At 29.8% G+C, this 17,581-nt stretch overlaps 1 protein-coding gene across 1 annotated transcript in view; it reads right to left on the reverse strand.

Moving 5' to 3' along the window:
- Window positions 1–17,581, reverse strand: part of ds (dachsous cadherin-related 1) — a 423,698-nt gene that overhangs the window by 87,617 nt on the left and 318,500 nt on the right. Inside the window, exons 2-5 of the mRNA XM_075297546.1 lie at window positions 8,256–8,436; window positions 7,638–8,171; window positions 1,718–1,896; window positions 871–1,572 (exon numbers count right to left, since the gene is read on the reverse strand). Of these exons, the coding sequence (XP_075153661.1) occupies window positions 871–1,572; window positions 1,718–1,896; window positions 7,638–8,171; window positions 8,256–8,436 (1,596 nt within the window). The remainder of the gene's footprint in view (window positions 1–870; window positions 1,573–1,717; window positions 1,897–7,637; window positions 8,172–8,255; window positions 8,437–17,581) is intronic.

Consider the following 17,581-nt stretch of genomic DNA (forward strand, 5'->3'; position numbering starts at 1 on the left):
GTGCAGTACAAATAATTTTCATAAGAATTTATATTTAATGGACATACTCGACATGTTTCCAATATTTTTTTTTTTGTTATTTAAATTGCTTTTTTTGTGATGATTGCTTGTGGTCTCCATTTTTCAAATGCCTTAGATTTACTGTCCATTCTAAAATTAGTTTATATAAAGTAGGGCTTACAAGCCAGAAAATAATCGATTGCCGTGTAACTTTTTATACAAATAAAAAAATAAATAAATAAATGATAATAATAATGATAAATGTTCACCAAAATTTTTTTACAAAACAATTATTGTTGGTTGGTTTGAAAACAGATTTTAAAAACGATTTTTATGAATTTTTTTTAAATATTGTTGTTTTGTAAAATATCTTCATAAAACTCTAATTTGATAAAAATGTATATTGGTTTTTTTTTTAATCTATAAGACGTTTTTCTAATGTTGTTATTTTATGTCAATTGCTCATTTGTTAGATAGTGGTTTAGCACAATCATTCAAAGCGTGGCATTTATCATATTTACTGTTAACTCTACAAGCGAGACAATAATATAATTTTTATAAAAATACAAAATCAAAGTAGTAGCCAAAAATAGTGTAACTAATAAATCTTTGATGACTTGAAAATAGATTTTTAAGGTAGATTCCTAAGTATGCTTTTTATAAATGTTTTATAAATAGTGTTCTTGTTAATTTGCTAAAAATTTTTATTTTTAATGAAATTATTTCATTTACTCGACAGTTTTCCAATATTGTGCTTTTATTTCAACAGTAAACATTTTCTTTATATAATAGTTGATTCTCATTTCGATTGTCTTGTCTATTCTGGTTTATAGGAAAAAATATAGAAAGACACAAGTCTTTTTAGCTTACCTGTGAATTAACTGGCATTGATTCCAACACTTTTACATGGTACTCATTACGTTCAAATTCTGGTGGATTATCATTGACATCCTGTACTTCCACGACAATGGTTAAATTGCTTGATAAACGTGGCTGCCCAGCGTCCATGGCAGTGACAATTAACGTATGTCTCTGTGAAGTTTCGTAATCCAAGTGTCGTGACAATGTTAGGTGGCCTGAACGTGCATCGATAGTAAAAAGATTTTGTAACTTAGAACCCAAGCCAACAGCAGCGGCAGCAGTATTGGTATTGGCATTACCTATCCCACCATTACCACCTCCAGAGGCTATATTGCCATATGCAGATGTCTGATGACCATGGCTGGAGGATTTTGAGACAGAAGCTTGATTATTCTGGACTTGGGCTGGCTGTTGTTGCATCAACGAGGATAAACCATTATTCTGTTGAGAAGACAAAGTCAAAGAAGATGCTCCAGCACCACCACCACCAATGCCAACCATGGAAGACATCGTGACATTGTTTAATGTGTCTGTCGTTGTTAACATTGTCAATATATATGATATTTCAGCATTTTTACCAGAATCCCTGTCATTAGCATAAGCGGCATACAAAGGTTTGGCCAAATCGAAATTTTCTGGAACCGAGATGCGTATGATATTCGTTTCGAATTCGGGTGCATTGTCATTAACATCTTCGATTATAATATTGACCTGCCAATGGTGAAGGGGACGAAAGAAATTGAAGGAGGATATGGTATTTAGTCAAAAACAACAAAAAAAAAAAACAAGTTTCAAAGAAATTGTCTCTTAATTGGTATTTCTTTGCCCATTTCCCCATTTTGTGAAAGTCACTTACCTGTGTGTAACCCTGATGGGATGTATGGCTCATACTGGCCTGTACATTGAGCATAACTTGACCTTTGACTTCACGATCCAATGAATTTGCTACTCGTATATTGCCAGAATTTTCATCTATGGAAAAGTAGCCTTCGTTGTCACCGGCATATATGGAATAATGGACAGCATTACGATTAACTGAGGGGAGGAAGAGAAAGAAAAATGTCCGCAAATATGAAAAATTACATTTTAATAATTAATTCCAATTAAATATATATATTCTGATTTGTATTGATAAAATATTATATTGCCTAGAGAGATTTACTGATTTCTGATCATTGTTCGTTACGTTATTGGAAGAAACTACTTCATTAATTGGTCTTCATATTATCTTCGATATTTCAAATTGTTTTGGAAAAAAATGAAGCTATAAAAAGAATCAATTTGATCAAAAACTATAATAAAAATTATCTCTTTCCCATTGCCAACGATTTTTTCATTGACTTGATTCCAAATTTATTTTTTTTTTTTTCGAATGATTCATAAAAATAAACCTAGAATATAATTGTAAAACATATGCAGCTCACAATTTTTTTTTTCGCCAGAAATCTTTAAAGACATCAGTAAAATGTGAGTTGCTATTTTTGTTGCACTCAATGTTTGTATATTACTCGTTTTCTTTAGCAATCACCAGGATGCAATCATGATGAGTTTGTGAATTTCGAAAGGCCTATGGCAGAGATCAACGTTTGCTTAGCTGTTTTTTTTTTTTTTTTTTTGTATGCAAAATAATTTTGTTTGACTCAAGAGCTCATTTGCTTTAAATTGATTTTTTTTTTTGCTTAAGAATTTCTGTGGTAAGTAAAAGAATCCCTAACATTTCCTTATTTTCTGTAGGAGCTTTAAAGAGTGTATTGTATAGCAGCGATTGCTGAAATGCCTTTGATTTGATTTTATTTACTTGTTTTTCCGTTGTTCACTTGAGTGTCTCGTGTCAGTAATGCTTTTGAAAATCAGTGAATTCATTCTATTGTTTGGACAATGCTTTATTAGATTTTGTTTTGCTCTCTCTCTCTCAAAACTTTAATGATCCATTTATATGGATGATTTTTAGAATTTTATTTATATTATTTCCATATTGAGTGTAGAGTGGGGAATTTTTATGAAAATATCGTAAAGATGGTATTAAATGTATATCCTTTAAATGAACTAATGTATGAGAATTATGTGGTTTAATGTAAGATGGAGGACTATGAAATAAGGTTAACGAATAAAGAAACAGAAAAAGACTATAATGGTGCTTTCATTCAGCTGTGGCCAACAAATTATTTTAGATTTTATTTAAGATTTAAAAATCTTTGGAATTGCTGTCAGTCCTATTAGACGCGGCAAAATTATTTTTCGATAAATAAAAAACATTTCGATTTTTATTTCTGATTTAAATGATTTGAAAGGAAACTTTCAGAAATGGAAATTGCTTTGTGGAATTTTACAAAATCGTCCCCACTATATTGAAACCTACACTGAAAAAAAAGCATGCCCGTTTTCAAAGATTTTGTCTTTACTATAAAAATTTTGGTATTGATTCCGATCCAAAGAAGTGGAGAATAAAATTAAGGATACTTTTAAAACACAATTCTCTTTAAAATTTGGTTTTTGTGTACTTGCTTCTAGGAAACAAATTTTAGTTTTTGTTTTTTCTGCATTTTTTTCTTCATATGTTATAAAAGTCCTTTCAAAACGAGTTAACGACAGCTTTATTTTCCAAATTCTGATTCGACTTCTAGTAGAAATTATGCTATGTTTAAAGTAAAATAACGTCTTTAAAATAAAGTGTTGAAAAACATGTCCTACATTTGATTGATTTTTTGCTTTGTAGTCAAGATGCAAAAAGACGACAAATTTAAAGACAATTTCTTTAATTTTAAAGAATTTTTCTGAATTATTAAAGCCAAGTTGACCTTGGCCCAAAATTTTTTTCTTTCATGTCATGATACCCGTTTTTAAGTCAACTCACTTAATTATAAGGACAATACGGCTTCATTGAAAAGTTTATCGACTTTTGGACAAGGACAAAATCTTTATATTAGAGGAATGCATCTAAGCAAAATTTGCATTTGCATATTAAGGACCTGAAACCTTTGGCATCACGACAATATTTTTTTCAGTGTAGCAAAAAAATATTGATCTGAGATTAAAATATAAAAATAGTAAATATATTTTAATAAATTCAAATTTAATTCCTAGCATCAAGTACACAAAATTCAAATTTAAATGGGAATTGCATCATAATTGTATGTTTAGTGCTATTTTCCGTTTCTTTGATTCGCCATCACTACAAAACTCATAAGAGTAAAAACAAAATCTTTAAAATAGGGCAAAGTGTGGTATACATCTTCTACCAACCAAAGTAAACTCCGTTCATACATGTGTATAATAATATATAACCCCAATTTTATGTAGGTCGATCCCCAGGTTTCATTTTTTGAGCATCTTGAATTTTATTTATACCCTAAACTTCTCTATGGAACGGGGTATTATAAGTTAGGTTAGGTTAGGTGGCAGCCCGATGTATCGGGCTCACTTAGACTATTCAGTCCATTGTGATAGCACATTGGTGAACTTCTCTCTTATCACTGAATGCTGCCCGATTCCATGTTAAGCTCAATGACAAGGGACCTCCTTTTTATAGCCGAGTCCGAACGGCGTTCCATATTGCAGTGAAACCACGTAGAGAAGCTTCGAAACCCTCAGAAATGTCACCAGCCTTACTGAGGTGGGATAATCCACCGCTGAAAAACTTTTTGGTGTTCGGTCGAAGCACGAATCGAACCCACGACCTTGTGTATGCAAGGCGGGCATGCTAACCATTGCACCACGGTGGCTCTAGTGTATTATAAGTTAATGCACATGTTTGCACATGTTATAATTTAATGCACATGTTATTTCTATAGAAAATTTTGTCAAAATTGTATTTCTATAGAAAAATTTTGTCAAAATTTTATTTCTATAGAAAATTTTGTCAAAATTTTATTTCTTTAGTAAAATTTATTAAACTTGTATTTCTATATAAAATTTTGCCAAAATTTTATTTCTTTAGCAAATTTTCTCAAACTTGTATTTCTTTAGAAAATTTTGTCAAGATCTTATTTCTATGGAAAATTTTGTTAAAATCGTATTTCTATAGCATAAAATTTTGTCAAAATTTTATGCTATAGAAAATTTTGTCAATATTTTATTTCTATAGAAAATTTTGTTAAAATTTTATTTCTATAGAAAATTTTGTCAAAATCTTATTTCTATAGAAAATTTTGTCGAAATTTTATTTCGTTAGTAAATGTTATTAAACTTGTATTTCTATAGAAAATTTTGTCAAAATTTTATTTCTATAGAAAATTTTGTCAAAATTTTGTTTCTATTGAAAATCTTGTCAAAATTTTATTTCTATAGAAAAATTTTCAAAATTTTAATTTTATAGAAAATTTTGTCAAAATTTTATTTCTATAGAAAAATTTTCAAAATTTTAATTTTATAGAAAATTTTGTCAAAATTGTATTTCTTTAGAAAATTTTATTAAACTTGTATTTCTATAGAAAATTTTGCGAAAATTTTATTTCTATGGAAAATTTTGTCAAAATCTTATTTCTATAGAAAACTTTGTCAAAATTTTATTTCTATAGAAAATTTTGTCAAAATTTTATTTTTTTAGTAAATTTTATTAAACTTGTATTTCTATAGAAAATTTTGCCAAAATTTTATTTCTATAGAAAATTTTGCCAAAATTTTATTTTTATAGAAAATTTTGCCAAAATTTTTTTTCTATAGAAACTTTTGCCAAAATTTTATTTCTATTGGAAATTTTGTTAAAATTTTATTTCCTTAGCAAATTTTCTCAAACTTGTATTTCTATGGAAAATTTTGTCAAAATCTTATTTCTATAGAAAATTTTCTCAAAATTTTATGCTATAGAAAATTTTGTCAAAATTTTATTTCTTTAGTTAATCTTATTAAACTTGTATTTCTATAGAAAATTTTGCCAACATTTTTTGCGATAGGAAATTTTGTCAAAATTTTATTTCTTTAGCAAATTTTTTCAAATTTGCATTTCTATGGAAAATTTTGTCAAAATTTTATTTCTATAGAAAATTTTGTCGAAATTTTATGATATAGAAAATTTTGTCAATATTTTATTTCTATAGAAAATTTTCTCAAAATTTTATTTCTATAGAAAATTTTATTAAACTTGTATTTCTATAAAAAATTTTGCCAACATTTTATTTCTATAGAAAATTTTGTCAAAATCTTATTTCTATAGAAAATTTTGTCAAAATTTTATTTCTATAAAAAATTTTGTCAAAATCTTATTTCTATAGAAAATTTTTTCAAAATTTTATTTCTATAGAAAATGTTGTCGAAATCTTATTTCTATAGAAAATTTTGCCAAAATTTTATTTCTTTAGTAAATTTTATTAAACTTGTATTACTATAGAAAATTTTACCAAAATTTATTTCTATAGAAAATTTTGTCAAAATTTCTATGGAAAATTTTGTCAAAATTTTATTTCTATGGACAATTTTGCGAAAATTTTATTTCTATAGAAAATTTTGTCAAAATCTTATTTCTATATAAAATTTTGTCAAAATTTTATGCGATAGAGAATTTTGTCAAAATTTTATTTCTTTAGTAAATTTTATTAAACTTGTATTTCTATAGAAAATTTTGCCAAAATTTTATTTCTATAGAAAATTTTGTCAAAATTTTATTTCTTTAGTTAATCTTATTAAACTTGTATTTCTATAGAAAATTTTATCAAAATTTTATTTTTATAGAAAATTTTGTCAAAATTTTATTTCTATAGAAAAATTTTAAAATTTTACTTTTATAGAAGATTTTGTCAAAATTGTATTTCATTAGTAAATTTTATTAAAATTTTGTTAAAAATTTTTTTCTATAGAAAAATTTGTTAAAATTTTATTTCTATATCTCTTAGTTAGAGAGGATTATTTTGCAAAATATACCACACATAAAACATTCTACCAATCTACCAAACATTAAAAAATCTAAAATTTTTGGTAGAATTCTACCATTTGGGGCAACCGTGCTCCTGAGTCAATCTAGCCATGTCCGTCGGCCCGTCTCTCTGTGAACACATTTTAGTAATCAAAAAGTCTAAATCGCAGATTTTATCCAATTGACTTCATATTTGGCACATGTATGTAATTTAAGTCAGAATAAGACCCAAATTATTTTGGACGAAATCGGCTTAGATTTTTATATAGCTGCCATATATATCTACCCACATATCGCCCGATATTAACACATATGACAACAAGGACACAGTTTTACTCCGTTTTCCGTGAAATGTTGCACAGGGAGTAGAATTAATATTGAAGAATTTGAGAAATATATAGTTGGACCCGCTCGACTTTAGATATTCTTTACTTGTTTTGAATTTCCATAATGCTCTACAGCTAAATAAAGCTTTGCTATAGCTGATCCTTAATTTGACTTATTTGTTCTTCTGAGAAAACAGTTTTTCATTAGATCTACTTGAAATTCATCACAGGACATCCCAATTTGTCCTCTAATAACCACACAAAAATTGGTAGACACCGATTCTTAATTACGGTTCAGTAATGCGAGTACCTTTAGTAGAATTTTGAATGCAATCCATGGTGATGGGTACATTAGGATCGGCCAGGTCTAACTTTTATCCCTATCATTTTGTTATATTTCGCTGAAAAAAATATTGTGTTCTTATATAACAGTTTCTAGTCTGCTCCTCAAATTATTAAAGATTTCTACAGTCATGCCTAAGTTTTTATTTTTATCCATGATGATGATGTGCATCTTATTCCCCCGCTTGGTTTTTCACATTCACAATTTTCCAACTTCACACAATCCTACATAAATTCATCACTTTCAGGTCATTACTCACCTGCATCAGTACTGCTGGCCTGTATGGTGCCCACGACTGTGCCACGCATAACATCCTCCTTTACGTAAAAATTATAACGTAATTTCTCAAATATTGGTGGTCTTTGCGTGGCATCAATTATGTTCGCATATACTAAAGCATCGTGTTGTGTTCTCAATCCGCCACCATCGCTGGCCGATACATTCAACACATGTTGCGATTGCGTGCGCGTCGATAACAGATTGGGGCGATTTACAAAAATTTCACCCGTTGCACGATCAATGCGAAAGGCACTGGCATCATTGCCGCCAACAATGCGATAGGTTAGCGCACCAAAACGTCCTGAATCCGGATCGGTAGCTGTAACGGTGACAATCGATGTCTGGACATTGTTTGTCGACGATGACAACGGCGACGACGATGATGATGTGGATGATGAGCTTGTAGCTGATGATTCACGCAATGAGACTTTATATTGTGATGGATAGAATGTGGGTCGATTGTCATTGATGTCGCTTAGTTGGATTTTAATTATGGCCGTTGTGCTGAGGCCACCTAAAATAAAGATGGAAAAGGGAAAACCCATAAGCCATTGGTTTTATTTTATTTTTGTTTGTGTTTTCTGGCTCTTAATCTTACCTCTATCTGTGGCCACTACCGGAAATTCGTATACATTCTTCCTTTCATAATCCAAATCGCCCGCTATACATATTTCACCAGATGATGAGCGTACCTCAAACTCGCTAATGGCTTTTGATGTTGAACCCATGGTATAGGTTACCATAGCATTAACACCACAATCCGGGTCATTAGCTGACACCTGTAAGAGTAGAAGAATACCAAGAAATTATTATCATGATAATACTGAAGTAGAAAAGGTTATATAATACTATAATCAACAATGAAACACTGACAAAAAACGAATGGTGGTTTAAATCTGAAATTTATTGAAGACATAATATGTTAATTTCGTAAAATAAAATGTTCACTTAATTATATTAAATTTTATTATATTTAATTAATAACTCAATATATAATATATTTAATATTTTTATATTATATTAATTAAATATAATCAAAGATTAAATGTCTTTTTCAAGAAAAAAAAAAACCACATTAACATTTTTCTAGAAAAAAGACTCATAGATACTTGTTTTAGAAAAAAAAGCCTCACAGACACTTTGTTTAGTAAAACGCATCACAGACACATCTTTCTAACGAAATGCTTAATAGACAGTTTTTCTATAAAAAGGCCTCACATACACTTTTTCCTAAAAAACAAAAAAAAAAGTCTTTTATCTAAAAAAGAGTCGCAGACACTTTCCTCTAAAAAAGCCTCACATACCTTTTCTTCAAAGAAAAACTTCACGTACACTTTCTTCTAAACAAGCCTCACATGCAGAATAAAGAAAACTGTTTTATTTAAAAAAAGGAAAACTTCATTGGGCGCTGGAAAATTTCGAAAAAAAATTATAAAAAATTTAGAAAATTCACAGATAGACTTTTTGCAAAAAAATCCTTAAGGACACTTTTTCGAAGAAGGCCTCACATACACTTGTTTTCCAAAAAAGTCGCACAGACACTTTTTTCAAAAAAAAGTCTCACAGACACTTTTTTCTAAAAAAAAGTCTCACAAACACTTTTTTCGAAAAAAAAGTCTCACAGACACTTTTTTCAACAAAAAAATCTCACAGACACTTTTTTCTAAAAAAAAAGTCTCATAGACACTTTTTTCTAAAAAAAAGTCTCACAGACACTTTTTTCTAAAAAAAAGTCTCACAGTCACTTTTGTCAACAAAAAAATCTCACAGACACTTTTTTCTAAAAAAAGTCTCATAGACACTTTTTCCTAAAAAATTCTCATAGGCACTTTTTTCTAAAGAAAAATCTCACAGTTACTTTTTTCAAAAAAAATTTTACAGATACTTTTTTCAAAAAAAGTCTCACAGATACTTTTTTCTAAAAAAGTCCCGCATAAACTTTTTTTTTTTAAAGTCTCACAGATATTTTTTCTAAAAAAGTCTCACAGACACTTTTTTCTAAAAAAATTCTCACAGACACTTTTTTCTAAAAAAAGTATCACAGACACTTTTTTCTAAAGAAAAGTATCACAGACACTTTTTTCTAAAAAAAGTATCACAGACACTTTTTTCTAAAGAAAAGTATCACAGACACTTTTTTCTAAAAAAAAGTATCACAGACACTTATTTCTAAAAAAAGTCCCACAGACACTTTTTTCTAAAAAAGTCCCACGGACACTTTTTTCTAAAAAAGTCTCACAAACACTTTTTCCTAAAAAAAAGTTTTCCAGACATGTTTTTCTAAAAAATGTCTCCCAGACACTTTTTTCTAAAAAAGGTTTCACAGACACTTGTTTCTAAAAAAAGTCTCACAGACACATTTTTCTAAAAAAAGTCTCACAGACACTTTTTTCTAAAAAAAGTCTCAACGACATTTTTTTCTTAAATAAGTCTCACAGACACTTTCTTTCTAAACAAAAAAGGCTCACAAACATTTTTAAATCTTACACTTTTTTCTAAAACTAAACAAAAACCACAGACACTTGTTTTAAGTAATTATAGAAAGTCGTTTTTCCAATTTTCCAAAAAAAAAAATTGGAAAATATTAGACTATTCAGTCCATTGTGATACCACATTGGTGAACTTCTCTCTTATCACTGAGTGCTGCCCGATTCCATGTTAAGCTCAATGACAAGGGACCTCCTTTTTATAGCCGAGTCCGAACGGCGTTCCACTTTGCAATCAAACCACTTAGAGAAGCTTTGAGACCTTCAGAAATGTCACCAGCATTACTGAGGTGGGATAATCCACCGTTGAAAAATTTTTTGGTGTTCGGTCGAAGCAGGAATCGAAGCCCCGACCTTGTGTATGCAAGGCGGGCATGTTAACCATTCCACCACTGTGGCTCCCATAAATAGTCAATAATAAGTCTTTGATTTTTCTATCCTTAGATCTGATAGTTTTGCAAGTGATAGCATGATTTTCATTATATTTGTTTTGTTTTTTTTTTGTTTGTTTTGGGACTTAATTTTTATGATTTTGTGACTGCAAGATATTCACCATTTTTTGTTGTAATTTTAATAATATCAACTCCATGGCTAAGCTTATAGTTAAAAATTTAGTAATGACGTTTTCTGTCAAATGTCATTGATTAAAAGCTCCAAATGTAACAGCTACCGAAGTATCGAGTAGTTTAATATGATACCTCTCGCCTATATATTATGCCACGGCCTTTATAAATGGAACTTAAGGGAGCAAAATCAGCTTTTTCTAAATTATTTTTTTCCGATTTAATTTTGACTTGAAAATATCAAATCAGAAATCCAATGAAATGTTAATTTGTTTATATGTTTTTTATTTCTATTTTTCAAGTGTACTAACTAATTCCATTCCAAAATTTAAATGGACATAATTAACATTTTGATTTTTTTTTTTTTAGTTAACAGCTTAATTGAATGTTTTGTTAAAATTGTTAGACGTTGTGAAGACTCATACTGAAACAACTACAAAAGGCAATGCTCCATAGTTTTTTTTTTGTTTTTTTTTGTGGCATATCTAGCAAAAACAAAACTTAACTTCATCTAAAATAATATAGAAGGAAATTCTTAAAATTCATATTCTTGTACAATACTTGACTTATGTTTTGACTTTTACCCGCTGACCACGTATCAGCAATTTTTTGTTATTACTCAGAGGTTTACATAGATATTTTGTTTCTTGGTTTTTATTTTTTCAATTAAAATTCCTCAAAATGTATGGTGCTGCTGTTGTTGTTGTCGTCAACTTTGAAGTCCATTCATGTCTTATGTGTTCGAGTGGTCTAAAAATTTACAAAATTTTGTATGGGTTTTCTCAGCTTCGCTTTGTTGGATTAGCATCAATGGAGCAATGAAAAATATCTAACAAAAAAACTTACGTCTTATACAAAAACATATATATTTTTGGAATTTTCGTTGTTTCTCAACACATTTAAATAAAGTTATTTCTTTGCATGATTATTATTATGGCTAATAATGTGTTTGAAGAAATCAAAAAAAAAAAAATCTAGCAATAATAATTTATACCGTAACACACCATGTGATTGTGGTATAAAAAAGAACTGAAATCTATCTTCCAGACACTTTGCTTCTAAGCCTTTCATATAGAGACGAATATCGCACAGACTTGGGGGATGATATAGACCTAACCGTCTATTCATCTATCAGTATTGGTTGTTTTTCTTGAGATCGAATTTTTATCATTTCGCCCGAGGGTCTGATTATAGTTTGGGACAAAACATCACCCAAATAAATTCGAAGTTAGATATTGTTCTTCCAGCAATATATGTAACCACGATCTCACGAAATACTCTTTCTGCATGTTCTAATAACTCAAAAGGTTTCAATATTGGAGCTATCGTTCTAAAATTTGGAATTTAGTTTGTTTTGTCTACAAGCAGGTAAAATTCGGAGAAGGGCTATATGGGCTTAGATTTTAATATAGCCCTCATGTAAACCGTTTCTTTGGTTTCTTGGGCATCTAGAAATTGGAAACCTATATGTATTTGTGTTTGTAAAAAAAATATGTAAAATTTGGGTTGTATTTGTAAGTGTTTGATATAGCCCTCATATACACCGATCTCTCGATTTAACATATTAAGGGGTTAGAGGGTGCACTGATCAACTAGAAGTAAAACTTCCTGATTTTACTTCTCGTGCTCATTTGGGTACTGAAGTAAAAATCTGCAGAATTTAAATTTCAAATCGTATTAAAGGCTTTATTTTAACGGATATCCTTGTACGCTTAAATTAAATGTCTCCAATTCTTAAAAAATGGTTCTTGTAAATCCAAACTCTGCTGTAGTCTCCATATCTAGAACATTTTTAAAAAAGTCTCACAGACACTTTTCTCTAAGAAAAGTCTCACATATATCTTTTTCTAAGAAAAATCTCCATAGACACTTTTTTCCAACAAAAGCCTGACAGTTTTCTTTTTCTAGAAAAAAATTTCGTAGACACTTTTTACAAAAATCCTCACAGACACATTTTTCTAAAAACAATCTAATAGACATCTTTCCTTCGAAAAAATTCTCAAAGACATTTTTTCAAAAAAAAAAAAAAAAAAAAAAAAAAAAAAAAAATCTCAGACACTTTTTTGTAGAAAAAAAGACTCACAGACACTTTTTTCTCGAAAAAATCTCACAGCCACTTTTTTCTATGAGAAATACACTTTTGTTTCCTAGGAAACAAGTCTTACAGGCATTTTTGCCTAAAAAAGTCTCACAAACACTTTTGTCTAAAAAAATATCATAGATACTTTTGTCTAAAAAAAGTATCACAGACAGTTTTTTCTAGAAAAAAGGCTCACAAACACTTTTTTCGAAGATACTTTTTTGTTGCTAAAAAGGTCTCACAGGTACTTTTGATAATAAAACGTCTCACAGACATTTTTTCTAAAAAAAAAAACACTTTTTTCTAGATAAAAGACTAACAGGCACGTTTTTAAAAGGCTCACATATACTTTTTTCTAAAAGAAAAAGTCACAGGCACTTTTTCTAAAAAAGTCACAGGCACTTTTTCTAAAAAAGTCACAGGCACTTTTTTCTAAAAAAAAGTCACATTCACTTTTTTCTAGGAAAAAATACACTTTTTTCCTAGGAAACAAGTCTTACAGGCATTTTTGCCTAAAAAAGTCTCACAAAGACTTTTGTCTAAAAAAGTCCCACAGATACTTTTGAATAACAGACAGTTTTTTCTAGAAAAAAGGCTCACAAACACTTTTTTCTAGCCTCGCATACATTCTTACCAGAAAAAAGGTTCGGATACACTTTTTTCGAGAAAATAGCTCCGCTGACACTTTTTTCTAGAAAAAGTCTCACATACACTTTGTTGCTAAAAAACGTCTCACAAACACATTTTCTAAAAAAATCTCACAAACACTGTTTTCTAGAAAAAAGTCTTACAGACACGTTTTTAAAAGGCTCACAGACGCTTTTTTCTAAAAAAAGTCACAGACACAATTTTCTACGAAAAATACCCTTTTTTCCTAGGAAACAAGTCTTACAGGCATTTTTGCCTAAAAAAAGTCTCACAAAGACTTTTGTCTAAAAAAGTATCACAGACAGTTTTTTTCTAGAAAAAAGGCTCACAAACACTAGAAAACAGCCTCGCTTACATTTTTCCTAGAGAAAAGTTTCGCATACACTTTTTTCGAGAAAATAGGTTCGCAGACACTTTTTTGTTGCTAAAAAGGTCTCACAGGTACTTTTGATAATAAAGCGTCGCAAAGACATTGTTTCTAAAAAATCTCACAAACACTTTTTTCTAGATAAAAGACTCATAGGCACGTTTTTAAAAGGCTCACAGACACTTTTTCTAAAAAAAAGTCCCAGGCACATTTTTCTAAAAAAAGTCACAGACACTTTTTTCTAACAAAAGTCACACACACTTTTTTCTAAAAAAAGTCACAGACACCTTTTTCTAGGAAAAATACACTTTTTTTGGAAACAAGTCTTATAGGCATTTTTGCCTAAAAAAATCTCACAAAGACTTTTATCTAAAAAAGTCTCACAGATACTTTTGTCTAAAAAAAGTATCACAGATAGTTTTTTCTAGAAAAAAGGCTCACAAACAATTTTTTCTAGAAAGCAGCCTCGCATACATTCTTCCTAGAAAGAAGGTTCGGATACACTTTTTTCGAGAAATTAGCTTCGCAAACACTTTTTTTCTAGAAAAACGACAAACATACACTTTTTTTTTTTAGAAAAAGTCTCACATATACTTTGTTGCTAAAAAACGTCTCACAGACACTTTGTCTAAAAAAAATCTCACAAACACTGTTTTCTAGAAAAAAGTCTCACAGACATGTTTTTAAAGGCTCACAGTCGCTTTTTTCTAAAAAAAGTCACAGACACTTTTTTCCTACGAAAAATACAATGTTTTCCTAGGAAACAGACACTTTTTCTAAAAAAAAGTCCCAGGCACATTTTTCTAAAAAAAGTCACAGACACTTTTTTCTAACAAAAGTCACACACACTTTTTTCTAAAAAAAGTCACAGACACCTTTTTCTAGGAAAAATACACTTTTTTTGGAAACAAGTCTTATAGGCATTTTTGCCTAAAAAAATCTCACAAAGACTTTTATCTAAAAAAGTCTCACAGATACTTTTGTCTAAAAAAAGTATCACAGATAGTTTTTTCTAGAAAAAAGGCTCACAAACAATTTTTTCTAGAAAGCAGCCTCGCATACATTCTTCCTAGAAAGAAGGTTCGGATACACTTTTTTCGAGAAATTAGCTTCGCAAACACTTTTTTTCTAGAAAAACGACAAACATACACTTTTTTTTTTAGAAAAAGTCTCACATATACTTTGTTGCTAAAAAACGTCTCACAGACACTTTGTCTAAAAAAAATCTCACAAACACTGTTTTCTAGAAAAAAGTCTCACAGACATGTTTTTAAAGGCTCACAGTCGCTTTTTTCTAAAAAAAGTCACAGACACTTTTTTCCTACGAAAAATACAATGTTTTCCTAGGAAACAGACACTTTTTCTAAAAAAAAGTCCCAGGCACATTTTTTTAAAAAAAGTCACAGACACTTTTTTCTAACAAAAGTCACACACACTTTTTTCTAAAAAAAGTCACAGACACCTTTTTCTAGGAAAAATACACTTTTTTTGGAAACAAGTCTTATAGGCATTTTTGCCTAAAAAAATCTCACAAAGACTTTTATCTAAAAAAGTCTCACAGATACTTTTGTCTAAAAAAAGTATCACAGATAGTTTTTTCTAGAAAAAAGGCTCACAAACAATTTTTTCTAGAAAGCAGCCTCGCATACATTCTTCCTAGAAAGAAGGTTCGGATACACTTTTTTCGAGAAATTAGCTTCGCAAACACTTTTTTTCTAGAAAAACGACAAACATACACTTTTTTTTTTAGAAAAAGTCTCACATATACTTTGTTGCTAAAAAACGTCTCACAGACACTTTGTCTAAAAAAATCTCACAAACACTGTTTTCTAGAAAAAAGTCTCACAGACATGTTTTTAAAGGCTCACAGTCGCTTTTTTCTAAAAAAAGTCACAGACACTTTTTTCCTACGAAAAATACAATGTTTTCCTAGGAAACAAGTCTTAAGAGTCACAGACACTTTTGTCTAAAAAAAGCCTCACATACACATTTTTCTAGAAAAAAGTTTCGCATACACTTTTTCCTAGAAAACGGCTCTCAGAAACTTTTTTCTGAAAAAAAACTCACAAACACTTTTTCTAGAAAAAAGCCTCATGGACACTTTTTTATAGAAAAAAGGCTCATATACACTTTTTTTTATAAAAAAGGCTCATAGACACTTTTTTTTTAGAAAAAAGGCTCCTTGCCACTGTTATCTTCGTGATTTAGTATGGGCAACCAATTAACCAATACACCTAGACCTCGCATTGCTTCGTTTCGTTTTGCGTTGTTTCAAAGTTGCGTCGCTGCTGAATTAGTACTAGTTTTCACTTTGCGTCGTTAGATTTTCGAAGTTGCGTTGTTATCGTTGGTAACTGTGTCCAATCTTTTGATGGTTTGCCATAAAAACTCATAATTCACATTGCGTCGTGTTTTTTTTTTTTTTTTTTTTTGAACGTATCTGCGACGCAAAGCGAGGTCTAGGTGTATTATATTAGATCCATTGAATATTCGGCCTGGAAAAACGTACGGCCTTATTTACTTGTTTATTTTATTATATCACTTTTGTTGTGATATGCCTTTCGGACTGGCCTATAAAACGAGGTCCCTTTCTGATTAACTTAAAGTTTCGATTGATAGAAGAGAAGTTCACCCTCTGTGGTGCCACAAAGTGCCTGATCCTGAAATAAGAGGTTGCAATTATAGTAAAAATTATTTTAATATTAATTGAATATTTTTCAAAAACAAAAACTCCATAATTTTAAAATTATTTCACAAACTACAAAATTTATATCAATATTTTAAATTTTTAATGCCTCGAGAATATTTCACTTTAAATTGTTTTCTGGGTTACTATATGGATACAGGCTAATTTTACCGACACTCTTGTGGTCAGTCTCTTTGGTTTATGGTTGTGGCTCAGACAAAACCAAATTAAGTTGGTTAATCTCTATTATTAACATTTCAAATCTAAATTAAAGCCTCATATAAACTTGGTTTCTTTATTTGAATACGTTTTAATAATCAATGTGTAAACGCAGTGTGATTACATTGCGGTTATCCGTTTCTTGGGGGTTTCTATACTCGTTTTTTGAAATTTATAGAAGATTTTTTTTCGAAAGCCTAATGGCCATTGTTGGACTGAGTTAAGGCATTATTTGGCTTTGTTTTAAGTTAAGGATTTGTGTGAAAATTGTTATTTAGTTTCCAGAATGATTACTGGTTTTCAAAGTCTTGTAATCTACCCTGTCTCTCTGTCGCTCCACCAAACCATTTTGAAAAAGTAATTATTATTAAAAAAAAATCCATGGTTTATGCTAAGCTACCTTGGTTTGTATGTTTGTTTTGTGATTTTTTTATCTACATTTAAATTTCATGTTTAAATGCAGTAAATTGCATTTTATTTATTTTCAGTATACATTAGCTTTCAGCTCACTTCAAAAATTCCTCAATTACAGTCGGAATAATATCTTTGTGTCAGTATTTGTGTGTGTGTGTGTGTGAGTTGCTTTATTTGTTTCTATAAAATAAGGAGGTTCGGTATCTTATTTCACCCCAAAGAAGCAGTGGCATTTTCTGTTTGTCTACATTGTGATTGTTGCCGCGTGCATTTGAATCGTTTTCATTTTTTAATGTTTTTATTACAAATGAAGTTGTCAAAATGTTTTACAGACTGAATAATTGGTTGCACCATGGTGTATGGTATACTTAGGGTAAAGGGGATTTTTTTTTGTGTGTGTCTTGTTGTGGGATTTGTGGGGAGGAATGGTGATCTGCCAAATGTTTGTTAGCAAAAACCAA

This window comes from Haematobia irritans, chromosome 2 (assembly GCF_050003625.1).
Source record: "Haematobia irritans isolate KBUSLIRL chromosome 2, ASM5000362v1, whole genome shotgun sequence".
NCBI classification, from domain to species: Eukaryota; Metazoa; Arthropoda; class Insecta; order Diptera; family Muscidae; genus Haematobia; species Haematobia irritans.